The sequence below is a fragment of the Centropristis striata genome, chromosome 16 (assembly GCF_030273125.1).
Source record: "Centropristis striata isolate RG_2023a ecotype Rhode Island chromosome 16, C.striata_1.0, whole genome shotgun sequence".
Classification (NCBI taxonomy): Eukaryota; Metazoa; Chordata; class Actinopteri; order Perciformes; family Serranidae; genus Centropristis; species Centropristis striata.
The window spans coordinates 9,140,278-9,164,996 of record NC_081532.1 but is presented as its reverse complement, the minus strand read 5'-3'; the positions used below and the strand labels follow the sequence as shown (position 1 = coordinate 9,164,996).

Below are 24,719 nucleotides of genomic sequence, written 5' to 3'. Positions count from 1 at the left end.
TTAAGACAAATCTTAATTTGGTTATAAATAAGCATTTATTGGACCCAGTACATTAAACATGAATCTCTAGTCCTGCTAGACAACATGAAACTATTTTGAAGCATATTTAACACAACCTTATATTTTACTCAGCTATGAATAAAGGCTGAGTGAGTCAACTGTTCTGAGTGGCACTTTATTATTAAATGCTGCCATCTAGAGGCGGCTCGCTGAAGTAAAGTCTCCTAACATGATGCCTTTTTTAATTTGAATACCTTTTTTATAATATAAAAAGACTTGATTTATTAGTCAAGATCAATAAATGGACAGGAAATTGTATATTTATTGTCCTTTCTGACAACTCGTACACACAAATCCTGGTATCACAAAATATCTTCAGTAATACACTTGAAAATACAATGAAGCCAAAGGTCTTTTAAAAGACTCCTTATTAAATGTACAGATGTATTCAGCCACTAAGTAAAGCATTTATTGAAGCAAAGGTTGTTTTTTTCCCTCATAATATCAATGGTGTGCCTAAAGACCTGAATGATGATGTTCACAGTGCCCTAAAAAAGCAGGTATGCACATGGTGTATCCTTGCAGTAAAAGTACTATTCGGTGTTGAGGTTTATATTATAGTATCGACTCAGAAATGTTGGCTGAAAAAGCCAGAAAACACGAACAAACGGATGAATAGGTTGAACATCTGAACCTGCACGAAAACAAAACGGACATTTTTCTCTCTTTTTTTTCTTACAAAAAACAAAAACAATCGCATGATTAAAAATAACATACAAGTGCAAAGTTTTGCCTTTAAAGCTTGATTGCGTGTTGTTTTTTTTAAAGTTTTTTTTTAATAGTTTAATATCGACCAATCTCAAAGGGAATCACTGCTACAGTACTTTTTGACACGCTTCAGTAACGATATGAAAAGAATATGAAATCTGAGAAACAGTGAGAGGAATAAAGCAGAAGCACATGCATGATGGTGACGGATGGCAGGTTGGCATGAGCACTGAATGACTTAATGACTCATTAATACAAAAACCTTTTCATGGAGCATTAATCTCTGTATAGAGCAACACCGGGCTGAGTAATAAATTCAAAAACACGTTCAAGTCCCAATGTTGCCTCAGAATTGTCTTTGAGCAAGACAACAGGTCAGTCTGTAGCTGACCGTGTGCTTTGACCTCTCTGGAAAGGGTAAGAAAAATATAATTTCCTCAATGTGGATCATTAAAGAATCAGTTCACCCAAATTTTAAATAAACATACAGTATTTTCTGACAATGAGTGGTATCTAGCTTTGGTTTTATGTTGTCAAGTTAGGAAATGACAATGGCTTTTTTTATTTAGAGAAACAATACGCCTAATGCAAGAACATTTTCATATTTTTATCTTAACTTTCTTCCACTTTTATTCCATAATTTACAAAGGATTTGCCATAGTAGATATAAATAAATATACAATATACAAGTGAAGAACTGCGCATGACTCCTACAACAGGTCTGGATCACTTATAAATAGTGTTTGTGCCAAAGACAAAATAAAAAAACATGGAATAGGGCGAATCGGCAAACACCTTAATAACTTGTACATGCCACTTAAGAACCAATCTGTCCATGTTCAAGTGTCTCTTGAATGAGGACCATTGTCCCAGTTACTACGTATAATTCACTATATTTTCAACATTTAAACCACCTTCTCCTGGAGAAAATGCTCCTATGACAACTTTTGACAACATGTTTATAAAATTTGAGTGAACTGATATTAAAGCAGTGGTTCCCAACCATTTGTCTGAAATTACCGTGCAGTATATGTAAATATTTAAGTTTATATAAACCTGAATGTAGGGCTGTCCTTGACTTAAAAAAATCTTAGTCGACTTACACTCGTGTGGATGTCTTTATAAGTGCACCCATTTACACAAAATGTTATAGTTTCTGATCCAGTAAGCTCACTTATAAACTTCAAACTCAATATAAAAACCTTTATTCAACTGACGGCTGACCTGCCGAAGTGACATCACTTCAAGCAAATGATCAGATCTGCAGGTAAACAGTTTGTGTGAAGAATATCTGAGGTTTGTGTGGAAAACTGTGGCCAAAATGCAATCTCTGAACGCATCAGCATGTTATAAGCTTTGTTTTCGTATTTATCTATACTCATGTGCGGATATCTTTATAGAGATAAACCAAAACGTCATCTGGACCTTAAACACTGACCAAAAAGTGTCAGTGAAGTTGCTAATTGGACTGTAAACAATGACATGGAAGAGGAAGTCTCATACAGCCTCAAACCAAATTGTAATCCTATTTGTGTTTGTTTTCCTCCTCAGCAATCTAATTTCTAGATCTTAAAATGATCCAGATGCCCCCTGGCAGCTGCAAATGTAACGCTCAGTGGACAAGTACGCCTGGTTGGGAATCACTGCTTTTACAAAGAATCACATATTTACGGGTCATTGTGGAAAGCAACTTGTTTTTGCAGCAGCACCAAAAGTTTGGTCACTTCAGCACCGCGGACAGCTCCGTACGATCCCATACTGATAGCTGACCGAAAAAGAGCCACACAAGTCACAGCGTCTGTCTAGAAAATCATCACTGTCACAGACAAAACATGCACAAAAGCACTGAAGTGAGAAGCCGCTTTGGCACCCACATCTGACAGAAGTACAGAAGCACACAGGAAAATCCAAAGTCTAATCCTTTGACTCTAACAGCAGTCACTGGTTCATACAAATCAGTTCAAACTACCAGCCCTCTAATTAATGTTGCAAAAAGGTACAAAGGGATATCTCATCAGGCGGGGTACTTTCAAAAATAACTCAGAGAGAAGCAGAAAAAAGGAAGCACTATAGACAGAAAAAGGAACTTTCATTCATTTCCAGGGAACCAAAAAACAAAAATGTATCAAAGAAACATGTATCAAAACTGGCCTCTCTCCCTCGGCTCTTCCTCATAGTGGCACACTGAACAAGTTGTTCATCAAAGGGGGGAAACCTAGTTTTAAAAAATCTGCCCCCGAGAGACGTCGGCACTAAACCAACCCTTTCCTGTGATACTCTGTTATTTTCCCTACAAAGAGAAGTGAGCTGGGTCCCGCAGAGGCAGTGTGGAGTACGGTATTTTCTTTGGAACAAACAGCACTGCAGCACATCAGCTAATAGAGCCTGTCTCCCAGAGGGGAGCTCAATATAGGACACTTTTCCTCTTCCTCCACTTGAGCTATTAATACACCCAAACAAAAGAAAAGAGGCTTAATGAGGCAGCAACGGGGAACTCATGCGAACTAAGTTAGACAAGAGCTTTGTAGTGTTGAGTTTCAAGGATTCCAGCTTTTCATACGGGCAATGGATTCTACTTTGCTATTTCCATTGTGGCTGATGCTATGAGGGGAAAAGTACAGTATATGTATACCATGTTACGCCCTTTTAAGCTTTATTTTTGGACCCATTTGGCGAGGTCTTTGTGAAATGGCAGTAGCAACAAAACAGCGAAATAGAGATGCATAGTTTCAAGCATGATAATGTGCTGGATATGGATATTATAGATCCTGTAAAGAATCTCTTGAGGAAACACACAAAATTATCCAACAAAACAAAACAAAAAACGTGATATATATATATATATCTATATATATGAAGCATTTCTTTGCATATTTGCATGAAAGGAAATATCTCATGCAGCTTAGAGCAGCTACCTTGAAGTTAATGCTTTGGTTCAGATTCAGAGTGCATTAAATGGAAGAAGATGAGGGAGTGTGTTTAAATGCACACAGTAGTCCAACTAAGAATTTGTATCCTGGCTGAGCAGGAGAAACTGTTTCTAGGCAGCTTCACATACTGAACACAAATAACCCCTGTACAACAGAATACAGTATTTCAACTATTATTACCATGGAAACAGACTAACACATACTTGCAAAAAACAATTAACATGGCATTTACTTGCCAAACTATCCTGGCTAACACCAGCATTGTAACATTGGGACATTACAATATTCAGGCTATTGGAAAAAGGGGGTTTTGGTGTTTACACCGAAACACCTCAAACAGTAAAACTTCAAAGTCCCGAATCCAATCGGGAATATTCAAATGTGCAAGTAAACAAACTCACATTAAATCAAGTAAGAATCTGCCCATAAAAAAACAAAGAAAAGAAGAGGTTGATGTTTCAGATTACATCATGCACCGGGGGACGTAACAACCAGATATCTGCCTCAAAGTGAGAGCTGTCACACAGTGCAAAGATCACCATTTCAGTCATGCAGTACAACATGGTAAGTAGAGCAAAGGGTGGTGTCAAAAATAAAAAGTGTTTGTTTGAGGTCCGTCCTCCGGGACTTGATGTTTTCATAAAGGTGTTTTAAAGTAGTTTTAAGACTTTTAGGTAGCGACACATGGGGCAAGTTTTATCTCAATACTGCATTAATGTAACCTTTAACCATAGACTGTGTATAAAGATGGACAGCCTGGCAGCTACCCATAAGTGAAGCCAAAACATCTTGATTGCTCCCTGGTGGCTGGCTGCAGTATATGTCATACACCCCGCCCCCTCCATACTATTGGATGGCACGGGAGCTAAACTAAAAACTCAAAGGTAAAATAAATTGGATGAAAAGATGGCTTCTGTCATTTTAGGTAGTTCTTTTTGAGGATGTGACGTCATGACTGACAGCTGGTATTGTGCTCTGATTGGGTCAGGTAGGTGTCTGGGTGGGAACTTTATACCGTAGTTCACTACTGCACAAGATGGCAGCGGATATTTTGGCTTCACTTTTGTACAGTGGGAGGAAGTGGAGGCGCGTCCATTCTTTATAGAGTTTTACACCTGACTCAAACTCAAACCTGCCCTTTACCTGATTGAATGGCATTTTGGCACATATCTAAAAATAATTTCATTGTGTATTATCTGAAAAGCAAGCCACTTGAAGCTGCCCTTCGGCATCTTGGATCCAAGAAATCCTCAAATTCCTTGACGCATGCACCTCACGCTAATCTGATTCTCCATTTGGAACGTTCTGCTCAATCCAATTGGTTGCAGTGATAATGAGGCAATTAAGTCCTATAACACACAGAGCAAATCCACTGCTGGGCTAAATACTGACTTGAGGATCAGACCATGTGGAACAGCAGCAATGCTGAGTCCTGAAGTGGTCTTGCTCCCACATCTGAGGCAAAAATAAGTCTAAATATAGCTCTTCTTGTAGGGTCACATCCCCTCAGGCAGCACTAGTCCCCACACGACAATAAAACCACAGATTTGGCTGAACATACTACATCCACATTTGGTTGTTCCTATAAAAAGATGTTTACACTTTTGCTTCTTTTATCCTTATAAACAAGGATGGGTTTTTTTTAACCACTGGACACAGCTGCAGTTCAATCCCAAAACTCCTACGCCTCTATAAATAAAGTCCAAAAGGACCTTGGTTACATAAATTTGCTGACCATTAAGCTGTAGCTAATGGTGTTAATCTCTTCTTGCCTAGAATAGTCTTACAATGCCTACATAACTGTGTCTCAATAACCTACTTGAAGCACTGATGTCTACGATGATTACAAAGATGAACGAACAACCATCTGACTACATGAAAACAGTCTTTTGAGCTGATAGAGAAAAAACACATACACATACACAAAATGTCTTTTTCTTTTTTTTTTTTAAAGACTCACTGTATCCATTATTTCTTTCCATAAATAAGTTAACAATATAGCTTATCATAAATAAATCTCAGTCTGTAAAATTCACATATAAATACCCTGCTCCGTCTTGCAGAGACTTCCCAGAAAAGAGAAGTGGACCCTCGTTACGTTATGCTGCAGAAACTTCTCTCCCTTTGACCAAAAAAATTACAAAGCTTCCGTGGTGTAAACACTACGACTTTCCCTTTAAAACCTCTGGAGGCATGGACAAAGACAGGTAAATGTAGCGGACAGAGAGAGAGCTGCGATATTATGACGAGACTAAAGAAGTCTCTCCATTGTCTGTCTGGACCTGGGGCAGTAGGGCAGCCCTTTTCATTTTGGACACTGGTGACGACTTCTTCCTGGTCCAGTCCCTGATTGATACAGTCTGTGTGTGAAAGTGGGAGAGAAAGAAAAAAAGGATAGGCTATTGCTAGTGATGATTGATTGATATTGAGGTGACGGTTGCTGCTCCTGCTGCATGCTTGGTTTTGGAGACGTGCGGACGTCCATGCAATTGAGCTAGAGGCAGAGAGCTGCCAGGGACGGAGAGAAAAAGAAGAGGGCCGTCTCTACAGTGGTCCAAGCCATCCTGCGGGTTCACGAAACTGTCCAAATCTCCCTTTTTACCTCTCGCTGTCTCACTGTCCTTCTGAGAAGTGAAAGGCTGGATGCTCTGGTTGGTGCTCAGAGTCCGTCCCCAGGGCCACAGGTGTGTTGACAGGCGTGGTGAGAGGCGTGTTGTCGGAGAGCTGCGGCTTGGTGTTGCCCTCTCGAAAATTCTTCTCCTGAGACTGGGAGGAGGAGGACGAGGAATGGGTGCTCTCGCTGGAACTGCTGCGGGTCTCTGTGCTGGTACTTGTCTTTTTCATCTTCCTCCTCTTGGCTAGTGGCGCTTTGTCCACCGTCTGCAGGCGGAAACCTTCCCGCTTACATTTGTTAAATGCCTGGGACACAAAAAGCGGATTGGTGAGTCATTATTAAGATTTCTATTAAGATATCTGTTTTTATATATTCTATTTATATTATATTATTCTGAGTAATTGAAGGAAAACTAAAAAAACTCTGCATAAAATACTTATTTAAAACATTTGTCTGGACTAGGGCTGCAACTAATGAGTTTTTTTTTAGCAATTTATTTGCCAATATTTTTCTTTTTAATTTTTCTATGAAATGACTGTAAATCCTGACCAGCAGTCCAAATCCTAAGGATTAACTAACACATAAGACAAAACCTCAAAACTGGGAATCTGGAAGAATTAGAGAATGTCTGAAATTTTTACTTGAAAATTTTATTTAATTACTATCTAAAAAGACTTTCAATAGAGAGGAGTACTCTCTTCCAAGTCTTCCAGTGCAAATAACAACACAGGAGTTTCTTTTTTTATTCCAGAAATAGAATACCAGAAACTTTTCCTGAACACTTCCTTAGATTTGCAACCATACTGCTGCTCCATTGCTATGGTCTTTCCCACCTTCCTGCTCCCTTCAGCTCTGGCTGCTTGATGTAAAACTCATTACTTCTGGTGTACTGATAAAGCTGCCACAGACACAAGACATCAAAACCCCGGTACACTGCGAAATATATAAAGCTTTCCCTGGTAAGGAAAGGCTAAATTAGCACTATGTAAACTTGTTTGTCAAGGGCTTAAATGTAAATGTCCTGCACTCCAGTTTTAGAATAATTTAATGTATTTTGGCCAAATTTGAACAGCAATTGTTCAATACGACCCAAAATAAATAAAGTTTAGGGCCTACATTTAAAACAAGCATGCACTGTCGGTTGATTCTTACATTAAAGGTAGCTTTGACGTAAGTGTGGACGGAGGCAGTGGATGAGCCGAGGATGTCCGGGGTCATGAGAGGGTTGGAGGAAAGCTGGCTGTCATCCTGGAGCCAGGCATTGTAACGCAGGCCGCACATCTTAATCCTCTTGTTTGGGTCCACCGTCAGCAGCTCTGCAGGAACAAGACGGAGACAATTAACTTGAGCGCTACAAATACACAAGTCAGGAGGGGTAAGCCACAAAGAGGAAGTGATTTCCTCTTCAGATGGCTCAGTCTCTGTGAGCTACTTTGTGGGTTAAAAGTTCAATCCGTGATCCAATGTAAACAAAAGTTCAGTCCTGCTTAGAATTCAAATCGTTCAGGGCGTCCTGGTGGCACACCTGGTAGAGTGCATACCACAAGCAGGCGGCCCGGGTTCGATCCGGCTCGGAGCCTTTTGCATGTCTTCCACTCTGTCTCCCCAATTCACTCTGAACTATCAATAAAGCTATAAAATGGCCAAAGCCAGTATTTAAGGACATGTTTTACTCCAAAACTGACTGACAGGTCTGTTAAAACAGGCAACGATGACATATACAAAAACTTAATGGAAGTTTGTAATGTTTTCTTATGCTCGAAGCATAAGTTCCCATATGGGAAAAAAAAAAATTGGAAAAAAGGACGATTTTATTTTCAAACAACACATGTCACACTTTTGATCAAGCTCTGTTAAAGACCCAAAACCATAATCTTCAGATGAAATAACATCAGAGTTAAAATCTGATTAAAAAAATAACTTCAAGCATAGTAATAGACACTGGATTTTAAAATTAAATGACCAGTTCTAACCTCACCTTGTATCAGATCCTTGGCCTGCTGGGAAACATTCCTCCACGCCTCGCCTTCAAAAGAAAAGTCTCCCTGTTTGATTTTCTTCATGATTTCCTCAGCACTGGTGTGGGTCAGGCTCTTCTCCTGACACTGGAAAGGCACCTGGCCAGACAGCATGGTGTACTGCAAACAGAGAGGGTAAAAAGGATTTAGTTTTGACTTTTGTGGGGTTGCTTATCCATAGTCAGTGTATTACCTACAGTAGATGACTGTCAGCTTGCCTTCCATTTAGAGAAGCAGGCAGGACTACTAACACACAAGCTAAGCAATATACTGCTGCGGACAGGGGCAGCAGCAAAACATATTTTAGCCACAAAATCAACCTTATCTTGCCTCCAGAAAGTCCTTTCTGACAAGAAAATTGAGCCATTATATCCATCTATGCACTTTTTTTAAAGCCACCAGACCACTTTGACTAAAACAGTAATTTTACCTCACAGAACTGGTCTACAACTGCCTTGATCCCTGAGTCTATTTGTGTTATTGTGTGACATTGGTGTTTTAAAATGTTTACTTTCGAAGTTGCACAATAACACGAACAAACAAACTGATCATGGAAGCGGTAGATCAGCAACTCCTGTGTTAAAATTAGTTCCACAAGGTATCATTTTCGTTTCTTTCCAAAGGAATCTGTTGAAGACACCATAGATAACGGCTGGAGTTACCCTTTTTAGGTGGTTAAAATGCACATTTTGCTGCTGCCCCTGTCCAGAGCAGTACATTGGCAAACTTCCATGCCTGCTACTCCTGCTTGCTTCTCCAAACTGGGGGCCTGTCAACTCTCATCTACTGTAGGTAAGACACTGAATGTGGATCAGTGTCTCTTACAGCCCCAAATAAAAAAAAATCTGGGCTACGCCCAGTATCCACACTGTAAATCTAAACATTCTGTATGATCAGCGTGGCACAGTAAATGCTACATGCTTGTTTCTGTTAGTCGTGTTGCTTGCAATGGTCTGGGAAAGTAAATGTGCATTAGTGTTGAATTAGTGTTGTCTGCTGTTGAAATAACAACATGCTTTAAAAGAGCTCTTGACCGATCACGACTGTCCACATTATTCCACTGTTATGCTGCGTGTTGTTGACCGTGGTTGAACCAGCACTAAACAGAAGAGCGTTCTGTGCTCAGCTGAATTAACAGGATACTCTCACCTTGGCCCACTTACATCTGCCCTCAGATTTCTCATTAAAATGACAGTAGTTGGGAACAGCCCTTTTGGCAGTGGAGGATCTGTCCTGATCGTTCTCTCTCTCCCTCTCCCTCCCTCTGTGTCTGCTCACTTTGCTTTCAGGGCATTGTGCACACAGCTTGTCAGTAGCTATTTCATCAAAGCTACATGAGGCACACTACTCCTATATCCCCCCAGGGGGCGTCGGTGTGAAACAACACTTGCACAGAGAGCCCATACTCTGTACGGATGACTGGCCAAGTACAGAAATCTCTCTCTCTCAAGTCTCCGCCCCACCCCCCTCCCCCCTGTGTGCCCTCTCCCTCTCTTCTCTACCTCTCCTTTTAATTTTCCTCCTCTACACAGAAAAAGGTTGAATTAGGATGACATTTCCGCTACCGGGAAGCTACATCTAATATCAGTGAAGCCTTAACCAGCTCCGTGAGCCGGGCTGGTTGCTCTTCACTCTGTGGTGAGTATTAAACTGTGGGAGGGAGAGGGAGAAGAATATCATGCAAATAAGATTAAACAGAACATGCACACACATGCATACATGCATGTGCACATTCATATGCACAAACGCCACGCTTTCAGATACACACAGAAGCCTCAACTACATCCCAAATCAGTTAAAATAACAGCTGATTGCTTAATCAGAACGGCCTGCAGCAAATGTTTAATCCATAAACTGGATAACATCAGCAAATCATCACAGTATGGAGCTCATGATTAAACATTAATCTTGTTTAATGAATGCTTCGGTTAACATTATGATGAAAAACTACTTTTGGAGCTTTACTCTTTGAAAACATTTTCATAAATTATGAATTTAAATAATCAGGTCACTTTCCTTGAGCATTGTGAAACATGATAGGCTAAACTAGGCCTGTATTTGTTAACAAATAATGATGCTTCTGAATACAGCGAATCAACAATTTGTTATTCATTTTAGGACCATACTTATATGGGAATTTGATACCAACAAAGATAATATAGTGGAAAAAATTACAGATTATTGATATTTCGGCCGATAGAGTTTTGAGCTGTATTGAAAATAGATCCTTTTTATGTGCATTGCAACAGAATGCACAAATATGAGTCAAATTCAGATTATTATTTTATTGTCCATTAAATTTGCATAAAAAAGGATATTTGTCTTTGGCACTGGCATACAAAACAAAAACACAAACTGTACACAACAGTTGTGCATCATAAACTCAAAGTAGTCAAGCAAATATTCACATTTTAAAATTTGTAACCAACAATTGTTAGGTGTTTTTTTCACTTGATAAATAGTGAAATCTTGTAACTGACCACTTATTTTTGCACCAAGTTTAATGTTGTCTTCATTTATTTTATTTATTTAAAAAAAAAAAAAAAAAAAAAAAATTGGGGGGGGGGGGGTTAGAGGTATCCATTATAATATCTAGAAGTTCAGTCCGAATAGCTCTAAAACAAAATTCTTGTGAAAGGTCTGCCGATGTGTTTCTGTCTCCTCGGGCTAATGTGAGTTGAATATTTAATGATCCTCCATCAGTTTCAATTTTGTTTTGCCCTGAGCACAGTTCTGTCGTCCCACACCCACTCACCAGAATGACCCCGAGACTCCACAGGTCACAGGACTCATCGTAGCCGTCATACTTGAGTATCTCTGGTGCAGCATACTGCAGGGTGAAGCAGGGAGTCTTCAGGAGCTGATTGTCTGGTGGTTTGAGGCGAGCAAAGCCAAAGTCTATGATTTTTATCTCAGAGTTCTCACTCTCGTCTGTGAAGAGCAGGTTCTACGAAGCAATTGGAGACACGGACAGCAATCATTTCTTTCTGCTCAACAAAACTGGTCCACTCAAGAGCTTTGTTAAATTGGACTGGTCTGACCAGGTACTTTTGACCCACGTTAGGGTCAAACAATTTTACTCTTGTTTTGTGGAAGATTGCAGAGTCAGAATGACAATACGACAGATCATACAAAGTTCAGAAAAACACAGTAATTCTGTTTTAAAAGCTTATGATCCAGTGTGTCTATATTCACTACAAAGGCACAAACTGTGCCCAGTTGGAAAAGAAATTTCAAGCAACAGTCCTCCTGAGTGTGTGTCCAATACCTCCGGTTTAAGGTCCCTGTGCACCACTCCCACGTCGTGCATGTGACTGACAGCGGACACCAGTTTTCGCATGATGCGGCTGGCCTCCGTTTCGCTGAAATGTTGCTTTCTGCGGATCCTCTCTAGCAGCTCCCCTCCACCGAGCAGCTCCAGAACCAGGTACGTGTGGAGCTATAGCAAACACACACACACACACACAAATATATATTTACACTTCTCACACCCAACTTATATTCTCTGACATGCTCTGAAATAGCTCAGCAGGTGCAAACACTCCTATGGTAGATCTGCCAACCGTGGACGAATCTGTAGAGTATCACTTCTGTGACCTAGATGCGTCAGATGTGTATCACTGCTGTACATAAATTGTATGCATACTTACAGTGCATCATTTGCATACATGCAGCAGTCAAACTGACAAAAATGGGAGGGATGTACTGAAATGTTTGAGTTTGCTACACTGTTACAAATCCAGCCTCTTTCTTCATCTGTTCCCTGAGTGTGCTGTACCCTGCCTGCCATTCAGCAGTAACAATTAATGAGGGTCCCCCCCTCAACACGCTCCACAGTCACTGCTAATAAACATGTCCTGTAGATCTCAAGTGCCCTTACTTGGGTCCTTGGCAATACACTCACTAAATGTGAAACCCATCGGATGAACGTTGGTAGAGGAAATCAAACGACAAACGGATATTCCTTCAATTTTAGTTACATATTAAAACATTTGTTTTCCTAATGTATTTTAAATATTGTTTTTACTGCATGTTGAAAACGTGCTGAATCTTAATGTGTGAAAATGGTGGATTAGAATTTTCCTGTTGCATAATAAATATAGCAAAAACAGCCCATCCTTGATCCCATGATGCTAAGATCAAACCATAATGGTATTGAGTAAAAGTGAAAGGGGCCAAACAAAGTGGGAAGGGAATAATGTGTCTGGGCGGCGGGGTAGAGTTTCTCATTAGTGCTGGGTCTGGGGAACAAAGGCAGGACTGGGTTGAGGCGAGGCGAGGCAGCGCAGCTTTGATCTGGGTCACAGGCCTCTGAGGTACAGTAATAACCCCACTGAGCTCATCAGGACTAAAGTGGTGCTCCTGGGCTTGAAGGACCGGGGCTAATGAACCTGTACACAGTCAGCCACACGGACACACCTTCCCCATAACCGCAGTAAGCTACAGTTGAAACACATGCACACTTAGTTTGGTTTGAGTGTGTGGCTCGATTAGCAACACAAGTGAATCTAGGTTGTCTCTATTCATTGGTGTGAAATGGATGTTTGTACAGCTGCAGTTTAAAAATATGTTTGGTGTGAAATATCGAGCACACAGAGAGATGTTTATGGGACAATACATGAAGAGATAAAGAAAGACCTCGAGGGCTTCTCGCATCCCCATTAATCTGCCTTGTTCCAGTTCCAGGACTTAATAGGGCTGCAGTCCCCACAGGCTCCACAGAGAGCCATGCAAAACAGGATTTATGGTTACAAACGTATCCGTCGTGATTAACCTTACCTGGTCGTGGTAAATTTCATGTAACTTGACAATGTTGGGGTGGCCATCGCAGAGCTTCAGGGCTGCTATTTCCCGCTGAGTCTGTGCCTCCATCCTACAGCAAACACAAGCAGGAAGCCAGATAACCATCACGAAATACACATTAATACACACATACACCGCAGAGTGAGGAAGTGACTCTTCAAAAGGGAAGTTCTGGTATCCTTTACAGGTTTTCAATTGAAATTTTGTGGATTGTGCACTGATATGACTTTGCAGAGGTACTCAGAAGGCTGCTTTGTTAACCCATTGAAGCCTGGAAAGCGGATACGTCGTTTTGTAGTATTTGTATAAGCTCTCAAATACTTTTTGAATTTAATTTCTATCTGCTACAGAGGCTGAAAAATCTATTATTTAGTAGAAGCGTTGACACTTCTGTTGAATTTCCAGAAAAACTTCAGGTTTTAGGGGCTTATTTTAAAATCGCCCAGAGGTTTTACAGGCAGTTTTAGGCGTCAATGGGTTAAACATATAGCCTTGTTAAAGAATATCTAATATTTTTACACATTATAAATAAATAAATGTCTAAATAAACATCAGTACTGTATGTTCAGTATCAGTCAATTGCTGTCCATTTAAATTAATGAATACATTACAAAAAAAAAGTAAACACCTTTTCAGAATTCCCCTCAAGCATAATTTAAAAATAAATAAAAAAATGATTTCATATACATATAGGTCACTAGGGGCAGAAAAAAAATCAGCTGACCAGGGGCTAGTCTAAACTGGGCAAATACTACTGAACTGTGAAAAAAATGCTTTTTGGGATAGTACTGTATAATGTCCCAAACGAAGCAAAAGAAAGGTTTAGGACAGGAGACAGCATTATCTCTCTACTTTTTGTTTGACTTTCTGCAATATATTCTTTTAACAGCGAGTTGTGCAGGGCTGCTATTTTCTTTGAGGGTATAACACAAGGTTCAGTTTGTTCAAATTCCAACTAACACTTGGTTAGAAAACTGAAAAAAGTGTGGTTTACTTTCTGAATGAGCCTATGTGGATTGTGGAGGACTGCACATGATCAAAGCTTGTTTTGTAGCAGTTGCCAGCGTAAACAACCAGGTTTGTGAGCAAAGATGTATTTACATTTATTTAACCCATGATTGGCACCTTCAACAGAGTAATAGGGCCAATCAAATCTGAGAAATTGTGACATTATTTTGCATTAATCAGTTTAGGATAACATACTCATTTTTTAAATATGTTTTGCTGCCAAGGGTCCAAGTATTGCCAGAGAGCCGAGGAGGCTGGTCAGCTGATTTATCCAGTGAAAATCTAAACATCACACAGCCGAAAGCACAAACACATCTCAGCAAAGCACAATGTGAGTTGTACCTCTTGCTGACAATCTTGACTGCGTATTTCTGTCCAGTCTTCTTGTGTGTGCACCGTCTGCAGATGGAGAAGCTACCCTCTCCCAAAGCACTGTCCTTCAGGTCCATCTCATAACTCGTATAGAAAGGAGAGTCCTGCAGACAGTGGACACAAACAAGTTGGTCAAGTATACATTTTAACAGGGAGACATCAACAAAGGGTCCAAAAACACCAAATGATCTCAATTAAAGAACAATCTCAATATTGGAAGGTCCTTAATAAAATGCATTAAGTTATTTTTTATATTACTATACAATCATGAAACAGTTTATTAGACCCTTGTTTTCTTTAATTACTTGTTCATTTTAATGCCTGGTACAACTAAAGGTACATTTGTTTGGACATATAATGATAACAACAAAAATAGCTTATAAGAGTTTAATTCAAGAGATGATATCTAGTCATTTTCCATGGTCTTCTTGATAATAGCTAAAATCATTAACAAAAGATATCATCACTTAAATTAAACTCTTATGAGCTATTTATGTTGTTATCATTATATTTGTCCAAACAAATGTACCTTTAGTTATACCAGGCATAAAAGAACAAGAAAGCAAGGAGAAAACTAGGGTGGTCTAATATTTTTTTTTCCATGACTGTATATTACACGACATACTTTAGTGTATTATTGTTGATTCAAATAAGTAAGTGGTACACTCCTGCTTTCCTGGTGATCATGGTCAAATTCATTTACATTTTATTTGAATATGACTGCGGCTGCTTTTCTTTTCTACTGCAACTTACATTACATAGATCAAGTCCTTGGTGTATTATTATACACACTTCATTAAGGTGATAACAAATGCTTTATAATATGTCTTCTAAAATGTAAGTCTAATCTATTGGTTTTATACACAGCATTAATATTCAACATGCAACCTAATTCAATAAACACTGAACAGCCTGAAACCTGAATTATCTTGACTGCCATTTCTTTTTTTTTTTTTTTAATGTATTGCTTATTCTATGCAATTATAAAATCCAACCTTGTGTTGTTCAGTGTTCATAAAACATTTACCAGCACACAGCGATCTGCAGCAGTTCAGGAAAACCACTTCAGGAGGAACCCAGTAAACTTCTCTTGTTGTGCAATGCTGTCAAATTTCAGTTACATACAAAAGAGAAACAGGAAGTAGCACATAGCAGCCAAACTAAGAGAACTATGTTTTCCAGATACCAAAATACTGAAGATCACTACAAGATAAGAAACTGCTCACTAGCTTCCTGTTTGTGACAGAAAATGGCATAAAGACCTGTAAAGCAGTGACCTGAGGCTTTTTTGGGATTGTGACCACAGACCATATTGTTGCCCGACCGCTCAGTGGAAACTGTCTCTGTTCTTTTCCTGTTGAAGCACTAAAGGACGAGGAGGCTGTGACCCATCTTATATGTCGAGCTGCAGTGATTAGTTCACTAATCGATGAGTCGATTGACAGAAAAATATCGCCAAGTTTACTAGTCATTTTTAATGCTAAATGGCAAAAAAGCTGTTTTTAGATTCTAATATATCGATATTTCCTGCTGTTCTGTTTTATATCATGTTAAACTGAATATCTTAAGGCTTCACCTTGGTCTTTGAGAAAGTTGGATGGACATGTTTCACTAATTTCTGAAATTTCATAGAATTCACAATAAATTGATTAATATAGAAAATAATCTGCAAATGAACCTAAATTGAAAATAATTATTATTTGCAGCCCTGCTTACATGCATTTACATTTTTTTAAAGAGTGGAAATTAAATGTAATATTCCAGCATTTACATAATTACAATACCCATCAATAATATGGAACAATCTGATAATAAATCTTGCAACACTGCAAAAAAGGGGTGTCTAAAAACATGATAAAAACACTAAATCTGAGGTAAATTATCTTGCTGCATGGACAGATAATTTCACTCGACAAGACTTCTTGAATTGATTGTAAAATCTAAAAACAAGCATGTTTAACACTTAAAAAAAATAAATGAACTCTTAAAACAAGATACATTATCCAACACTTCTAAATCTAAGTGTTTTTTTTTTAAATCTTGGTGAGAACCAAATAATTTGCAATGAAAATATCAAAATTTTGCAGCAGTACCCAGGATGTTAGGCTTGAACCCAGTAAACCCACAAAAGGCAATGCACAGCTACCTTCTCAACAATCTTGATATTGAACAGATCCACAAGAGCAATCATGAAAAAACACAACTAAATAAACAAGCTCGTGCCAGAAAACTGAGTCTGAGCGAGTAAAACAAGTACAGTAAAAATAGTTCTAGTGGAATCGAGAGGAAGGAAAAAAAATCTCCTGTCTGTGACAGCAGCCATTAGCTTAAGTGTGTTTGTGCAGGAGGATCCAAGTCCAGTCATCTTACCTTCATCATGGCGCTGCGGGCCACCGCAGCAGAGCCCGGCCTCTCAGAGCCCCCACACAGCTGGACAGGGTCGTCCATCACCACATTCCTCTTGAACAGGATGGAGGGGGCCATGAAAGAGTAGCCCTGAACACAGAAACACATGAGCACTAGGTGTTTACGTTTTAAAGTGAGGGTTGGACTGCAATGGAAACATCCATTGCTGAAGTTTACAGCATCAGAAATAGTGTAAAAATCCTCTTTTTCATACTTTTATATTTTATGTATCACAGACATTGACAGACACTTGATGTGTTCTACATATTTGTCAAAAAACTTTTAATTGTTTAGAATTTTTCTTCAGATGTTTCTATGTCAAAGCAGCCTGTCAGCTCCACAATAAACCCAATTCTGTTGATTTGTGAGTGACAGTGGCTGTCCAGCTGTTCCTATTGTTAGACCTGTCATTGTGGAGCGCTGCCTGCTTAATTCCAGCTGTGGGGAGCCCAAAGCTTTGAGCTGGCATTAATCTCTCTCTCCCTTTTTCACCGACACACACACACAGCTGTGTGGTATGTAGTGACAGCCATGGATGGACGGAAGGATGGGTGGTGAATGAATGAGATGCCCTAAATTGCCGGGCTTGAATATTTGATTGCTCTGCTGTGAAATTACATCTTGGCGCTCTTAATGCAATTTTAATTTTGTTTTGTGAGGCACCGTGGGGGAGCAAGTGCACGATTTAAAATTGGGATTGCTGTCGTTATCTCAGAGATTGCTAGGCTTGCAAATTATAAAGACCACAAAATTTCAGACTATGTGAATGGCAGCTGAGAGCGAAAAAAGCCAAGATGAAGTTGGCAATCAAAGACTGAAGGCGTAACCGAGACAGACGTGGTGATGCTCTCAAAGTGTAACCTTTTATTCCATGAGAGAAGCCCGTTAATGGATCTATTGATCTACCGAGCTCAAGGATCCAGAAGGCAATCAGAGTTGAAATTTCATGCAATACATCAGACAGCCATCAGCTGGCACAGAGCTGTGGGCCATATTATGGTTCAAAGCTACATCAAAAATAGTCATTCACATCTGTTACTTCAATAAGAGCTGCATATGGCAGCAATTACTTCAATAAAAGACTCTTTAGTCAATTTGAATACCAGTGCACACAGACAGACTCATGTTGACTTACAGCAACCTTTTGAGGACATTCAAAACTTCACTTGATTACTTCAATTGCTGTGGAGTATGTCAAATATAGTTACAGACAAAAAGTGGATAATGTATAATGCATTTTTTCATCCGTGTCAACATTTCACACTGGCTGCAACCAAAGCCCAGACAAACATCAGCACAAAGCAAATGCAAATATAAATGTGGTCCTGTGCAATGACCTGCAAGGAGCACAAAGGAATGCTCCTGTGTGTAAACAACAAAACAATGAGTCACAACAGAAAATAGTGTGGCTGTCTAACATCCTGTAACACTCTCCCACCTGGAAGATGCGGTCACAGTTCTGAGGCAGAGCTGCAGGGGAGTATGTAGGGTCCATCTCTGTGAACTCTTCCGCAAAGTTGCTGACGTCCAGCTCATCCCGGATCACAGGCTTGAACGGGGCAGGCACCTTCTTAGCTGCCAAGTCCTCCCAGTTTATTTTCTAAAGGGAGTTTAGAAAAAGAAAAAAACATTGTGGTTCATCCCCATCCTTATTAACATAGCTTATACAAACACTCAGTTCTCTAAATGCTGTTCACTTAGAGCAGCCCCATTATGTGGAGTAACAGCCCACCCTGCCATTTAGGTTTTCTAAATATTGTGATATATTCAAGACAAGCAATGAGATCCACCTGGTAAAACGCATGTTTTTTTACATTCTCTGCTCCATTGGGACCCGAGCCCAATCTCTTTTTTGGATCTTTGATGAGGAGTCGCTGGATGAGGTCTTTGGCCAGAGGTCCCATATCTTTGGGGAAAGGAGGATCCTTTTTTGAAATCCTCCTGTGATGTGTGAGACAGATATGGTCAGTGTTGTAGAGTGATTATAGCTCAAGGCTGGCTGAAATCTGCAGCTGGTAATCGGGGAGAATCCATACTTGGCAATGTCTGTGTGCGAGTTCTCATCTCCATCGACGGTGAAGGGTGATCCGCCAGTCAAAAGCTCGTACATCAACACGCCGAGGCTCCACCAGTCCACCGCCTGGAACCATGAAAGCAACCACCCGTGACTTTGGCTTAACAGACTAAAAAGAAAAATCTCCCTGGAGAGTACACACGTTCAGGAAAACAGAGAGGGGCTGCTTCATTTGATCAAACAGACGACAGCAGAATACATAAAACTACAAATTACCTTGTCATGTCCGGACTCTCCTCCTTCCACAATTTCTGGAGCCATATATTCAATCGTGCCACAGACAGAAAACGCCCTTTCAACCTGTTTTAACAAACACACACGTTTTAGAATCCTAATAAAACAAAGATTAAAGCCCTTTAGAACTTGGTATTAATATATAAGAAAAATGTAGGTTTGCCAATGTTTTCTGAGGAAGGACATGCATTCATCGTGTTTGTTACACCTCTAGAATACAAATAATTCCCCAGAGAACATTTAATGACTTAATGAGCAACATTTAACGGTCAAACTTTGGAAAAATATCTTATTTTAATGTTTTCATAATTTATAGCAGTTTAAACATCACAACCACACAACTTTTTTATTTATTTCTATTTTTAAAAAGGGCCAAATTCCACCATTTATCATAACCAGAAACTGTAGAACTAGAAATGAATTATCATTGGATTTTTAAATTGCTGTGTCTAAGGTTTCATTCAGGAAAAATAAAAACTAAGCCTGAAATAAGGATATTTCATCAAAGTCACGTTCGCACAAACCACATCCTGTAAAAAAATCAAATAAAAAGACGCGAAAGACAGTTTTGAGTTCTCTGTACTTCTAGCAATGATTGTGCCGTTTCCATAGAGGTACATGACTTGCCGCAGTGAAAAACAAGGGCACAGTGGGTAAAATATAGCTGGAGCAAAAAATTCCCTGAAACTGTTTCAGCGACAGGGGGTTAAAGATTTTGAGGTTTTTAACACATGAGACACTGTACCTGATCAAATTCTTTACTGAGGCCAAAGTCTGTGAGAACTATATGACCACTTGAATCCAGCAAAATATTCTCTAGTTTCAGGTCCCGGTAGACAATCCCGAGCTGCAGCAAGAAAATGACAGAAGGACAAGAGAAACACAGAGCATGTTTTCATTAGATAACATTTGAACAGACAACAGGCTTTGGTTGTGTTTGATATCTGGGTTACCTTGTGTAGATGTTCTAGTGCCAACACAATCTCTCCACTGTACAAGGCAACTTCTTGTTCCTTAAATCGCACCCTCTGCACCAAATGTGTGAAGAGCTCCCCACCATTTACATAATCTATCAGAATAAAAAAAAAAAGATATCATGCATGTCAAGTTTCATCCTAAAAAATCTGTTGATGTGAATTAATTCAGCTGGTGAAAAACCATTTCAGAAGGCAGTTTCGTATAAAATATTCTAACCGAGAATGAGGTGCAGCTTGGTATCCGTCTGGAAGGCATAGTGAAGTGTAACGAGGAACGGAGACTGGCGGATGTGCTCCAGCACTTGCCGCTCCGTCCGTGTGTGTTCAGCAGTCTTTGCCTTTTGTACAATAGTGGCCTTCTTCAACACCTTCATGGCATACAGCTTCCCTGCATCATGACCACTCACTTTCCTCACCAGGAACACCTTGCCATATGCTGGTGGTTAAAATAAACAAAGACAGAGGGCAAAGATCAGTGCAGAGCAAAGGCTGAAACAGAATGACTGGTATGGCATGCTTATCGTTCCAAAAACACACATTATCTGATGCCACACTGCCATGGAAACTGTGGTCTAAATGTCACATTCTGGTCAACACAGAGAGATGTTAAAAGTTTCACTCACCTCCTGTGCCGAGCACCTTTAAAAGCTCAAAGTTTTCAATGCCCACCCTCTCTACATGGCCTGTCAGGTTGGCTAAAGTCAGAGCAGAGATAGAATATTACAAGAGAATCCGATAAACCACTCAATTCATATAACAAAACTAATGTGGCTTAAATGATATAATACTAAAGTGAAAGAAACAACAAACAGCCAGGCACAGCATGTTCCTAGAGATCAGTTGAGTAGATGTATTCCCTTAGGGGTCATTCACTGAGGAAAGTATGTGTAAGAGTATATTTTTACATCTGTACAAAAAGACACTGCATCAGTGAGCAGCTGGCAAAGAATATTTTCCGTATTAGGTTTTTTTTTTTGCTTGAGACTTATCTGGAACACAGGAAAATGTATGTTTATATTCACTGCACTGACAGCCCTGCTGTTTGCGACTGTAATTGCTGTTTGCGGTCCCATTATAAACCTCCAGCCTATCATGACTGGTGCCGCATTAAGAAGACTCACAGGAGAATTAGCATGACCTACAAGCCATTCATTAATAATGTTGAAATAATGTCATAAACTCAAGTCATTAAAGATATAGGTTACAAGTTGTGGATGCAGATTGGAGTAAAACGTGAAGGGTCTGGATCTTTTTTTTTAATTACAAGTCTTTAGACCACCTTTAACCCTAGTCTTTCTCTACAGTTTAACTGTTTCTGCTCCTAAATGATAAAAAAGGTTAAAAAAAAAAATGAGCGGCTTCTAGTCAAAATTAGTAAAGACATTCTCATTGTCTTTAGAATACTGTTTGATACAGACAACTTGTAATAACATTTGAAGCTGATCAGTTGTTTTAAGCCATTGTTGTCAAAAGCTGGACACCAGAAGGCATATTACATCACCTTACACTTTATTTTGTTTGGTGCCCACGTTATAAATAATGAATTCTTGCATTTTGTTTCGATACAAAGAGACTCTCTGCCATGATGCTTTGAGGCAAATAAAGTCAAACCCTGCAATGCTAGAAGGTTGCAGAAGTGGACATTAAAGAGGAGGATCAGCGATTTAAAACATTGGAAAAGTTGGGAAAGTCTGAGTGGTGGTTAAATAAATGCATGAATGAATGAATTTGATTAATGGTAAATGTGCAAATACTGCAGACAGAACATGCATAATTAGTATTTCATGTAAACAAGGATCTAAAAAACAGTATGTGATCATTTCTCATGAAACAACTGCAAGCACACTTGCCACATTAACCAGCAAAAGGTCATTATCTTCCATCAGAGATCTTCAGTGAATTCAGCACGCTGTCAGTGACTCCTCATGTCTTTCCAAATCATGGTCTCTCTCAGCACAGCTGACTGAGCATAGCACGCTCTTACACATGCATGTCCATTGTAGTGAACACATTCCTTCTGTCTCACACTCTGAAAATAGGCTACTGAGCAATTAAAGCGGCTGATTTAATCTTTTCCGCTGCTTCTCCTGTTACGCACGAGAAGAAATGCTGCAACTATTAGAGGCTTCGAGTGCACACTTTATCATTTCAAACAACAATGCTGTCCTTCACATTTGAGGTCAGGGGTTCAGGTTGCATAACACTCTTGTCAAGCTCATCTGCCAAGGCCAAGTTTGATTTCAATGTTTATTAATAGACTGACAGAGGTGTCCAGACAGATGATTCCCTTACTGCTGGACACGAGAAACCCTCTTCAGTCTACAGGAACGAAATGCCAATGTTCCTCAACATAAATAGCTTACATTGCAAAGTGTATTTTGGTTGGTTTCCTGAGTGATCAAACATAAAAAAAACCAACATCTAATTACGACTACATTACAACCCACCGCTCATTCAGAAAATGTAATTTTCTGTGCTTATATTGTAACTGGACATATTCTGACTATATCAGTTATGTGCCCTGTAGCGTATTCTTACAATTTCTATTTAAAAAATCCATGATATATATCAGGAAGATTAAGACAATGAATGGACTTAGTAGATTATCTTGCTATATTGTCATAGGAGGTCAAATCATGGAGCAGGGTTTAGTTGATACAGAATTACGAAATTTACACACAAAAACTAGTGGCAGTGACAACTCGACTGACTGCATATTTAGGGCAGGGCAGTAAATGGGGGTGCAGCATAGTCATGTTGCAGCCTGAACAGCAGCACTGTGTCATTATAAACCAGTTGCAGCAGAAGCGGTGTCCAACTTTAATTAGCAGCCCTCTGTATTGAATCAGTAGACATGCACCTCCACTCAAAACAACCACCTTCACTGAAGTCTCAATCAGAAATATCTGGGAATTGTAACGTGAACTGTATTTCCTTGAAGACATTTTTTAAGATGCTGCTTGCACTCTACTTTTCACTATCATTCAGAAAAATAAATAATTTCACTAAATCAAATTATAACACGAACTAGCAGTGCTTTATGTGACTGTTGATGTCCACCCCTGCATAATGAAACCAAGCTAACGTTTACTCTTGAGACTTGACAGCACTGCAGCTGTGTCTCCTCTTTGGCTAAGGAGAAGTTAGCTGTGATAGCTATCAAACCAGGCAATAACTAAAAAAAACCCGTTTGGAATTAAGTTAAGGCGCAGATAGTGACTTAAACTTGCTGGAAATCTCTGTCGATGGTTAGGGTCTCATTTAGCCTCGTTACATGTCGTCACCCTGTTAAAATAATCGCCTAACTAATTTTTTCAAGTTTTGCAGGAAATATAAAAAACTTCACCAGAAGTGTAATGATGGCTATTGGCATAGTAACAACACTGTGTGTAAATTATGTAACTTAAGAGAAATAAATGACTTAGGCATTTTTTTTAACATGCCTTTGCGACTTAAGCAAGATATGGCAACACTTTATTTTGAAGGTGTCTACATAAGAGCCACACAAGCCTGTTAGAAACATGACATGACAAGTATCATGAGCATTAATGTTACTTCAAAGTGTCATTAATGTTTATGACACATCCCATGTCATGTTTATGACACGCTCATGTTACTCTTACGTAGACACCTTCAAAATAAAGTGTTAGCATATCTTGCTTAAGTCACAATGGCATGTTAAAAAAATTGCCTAAGTCACATTTTATTTTGACTAAGGCATAATAAATCCGCTTAAGTCACACACTTGGCATAGGCCATTATATTAAAGGGGTAAAATCAACTGAGGGTGTAGGTGATTTTACCATAGGTGGCCGGCGTCATGAGGAGATGATTTAGGCAAAAAATTAAACAATTTTGACAAAAAATGACTTAGGCGATTATTTTAACAGTGTGACGATGTTCAAAACTAGCTTTAGCTAATGTTATTACCTGGGGTTGACCACGGTTGTTAGGTCGCGGTTAGCTATCATATTTAGCTATAGTGAAATGGTTAGGTAACGTTAGTTAGCGTGAGATAGTAATAAGGACAGCCAGCTAACGTTAGCTCCCTCTGCCATGTTTGGACCTGAGTAACGTTCACGGTCTCGCCCACTAGTAATGCCCATTGACAGTGACAGTTGACTCCTCCAAGCTAGCCAGCAAACATCCCCACCCCCCTGGCAAGTGTCTCCATAACGATATAATATCATTGACTGAATAAAAGTTCAGCTTGCTGCTAACTTACCATGTTTCAGCTCATGTTTCACAGTAAAGAGGTCACCTTCTCTGGAAGATCCCTCCATCGGGGATGGCATCGTAATTTCGTGTTCCAATTATGTTCAAAGATGCTTTTCAGGCAAGGTTACGCTCACCTCGCAGGCTAATCTGCAATATTAACATGCAGAAAAAAATATTATTAAACAAGATAGTTAAACGCCTTTTAGTTAGGCGCCAAACTTAGCACATATATGGGCTGAATGTTGCTACTAAACCTAGCAGCAAGCAAGCCCAAAGGAAACACTTGCTTCTTCCAGT

The 24,719-nt window shown here is 39.5% G+C and overlaps 1 protein-coding gene across 1 annotated transcript; it reads right to left on the bottom strand.

Annotated features, from left to right (window-relative positions):
- Positions 1 to 304: 304 nt before the first annotated feature.
- Positions 305 to 24,719, bottom strand: rps6ka5 (ribosomal protein S6 kinase, polypeptide 5). Its single transcript, XM_059353917.1, has 17 exons — positions 24,430 to 24,719; positions 20,828 to 20,899; positions 20,422 to 20,640; positions 20,181 to 20,296; positions 19,973 to 20,074; positions 19,210 to 19,293; positions 18,956 to 19,059; positions 18,710 to 18,860; positions 18,358 to 18,519; positions 16,884 to 17,009; positions 14,484 to 14,617; positions 13,110 to 13,203; positions 11,599 to 11,769; positions 11,086 to 11,277; positions 8,291 to 8,450; positions 7,465 to 7,628; positions 305 to 6,617 (listed from the first exon to the last, which is right to left on the bottom strand). The coding sequence occupies exons 1-17, from the start codon at positions 24,497 to 24,499 to the stop codon at positions 6,312 to 6,314; spliced, it is 2,427 nt and encodes an 808-aa protein (XP_059209900.1). The 5' UTR covers positions 24,500 to 24,719; the 3' UTR covers positions 305 to 6,311.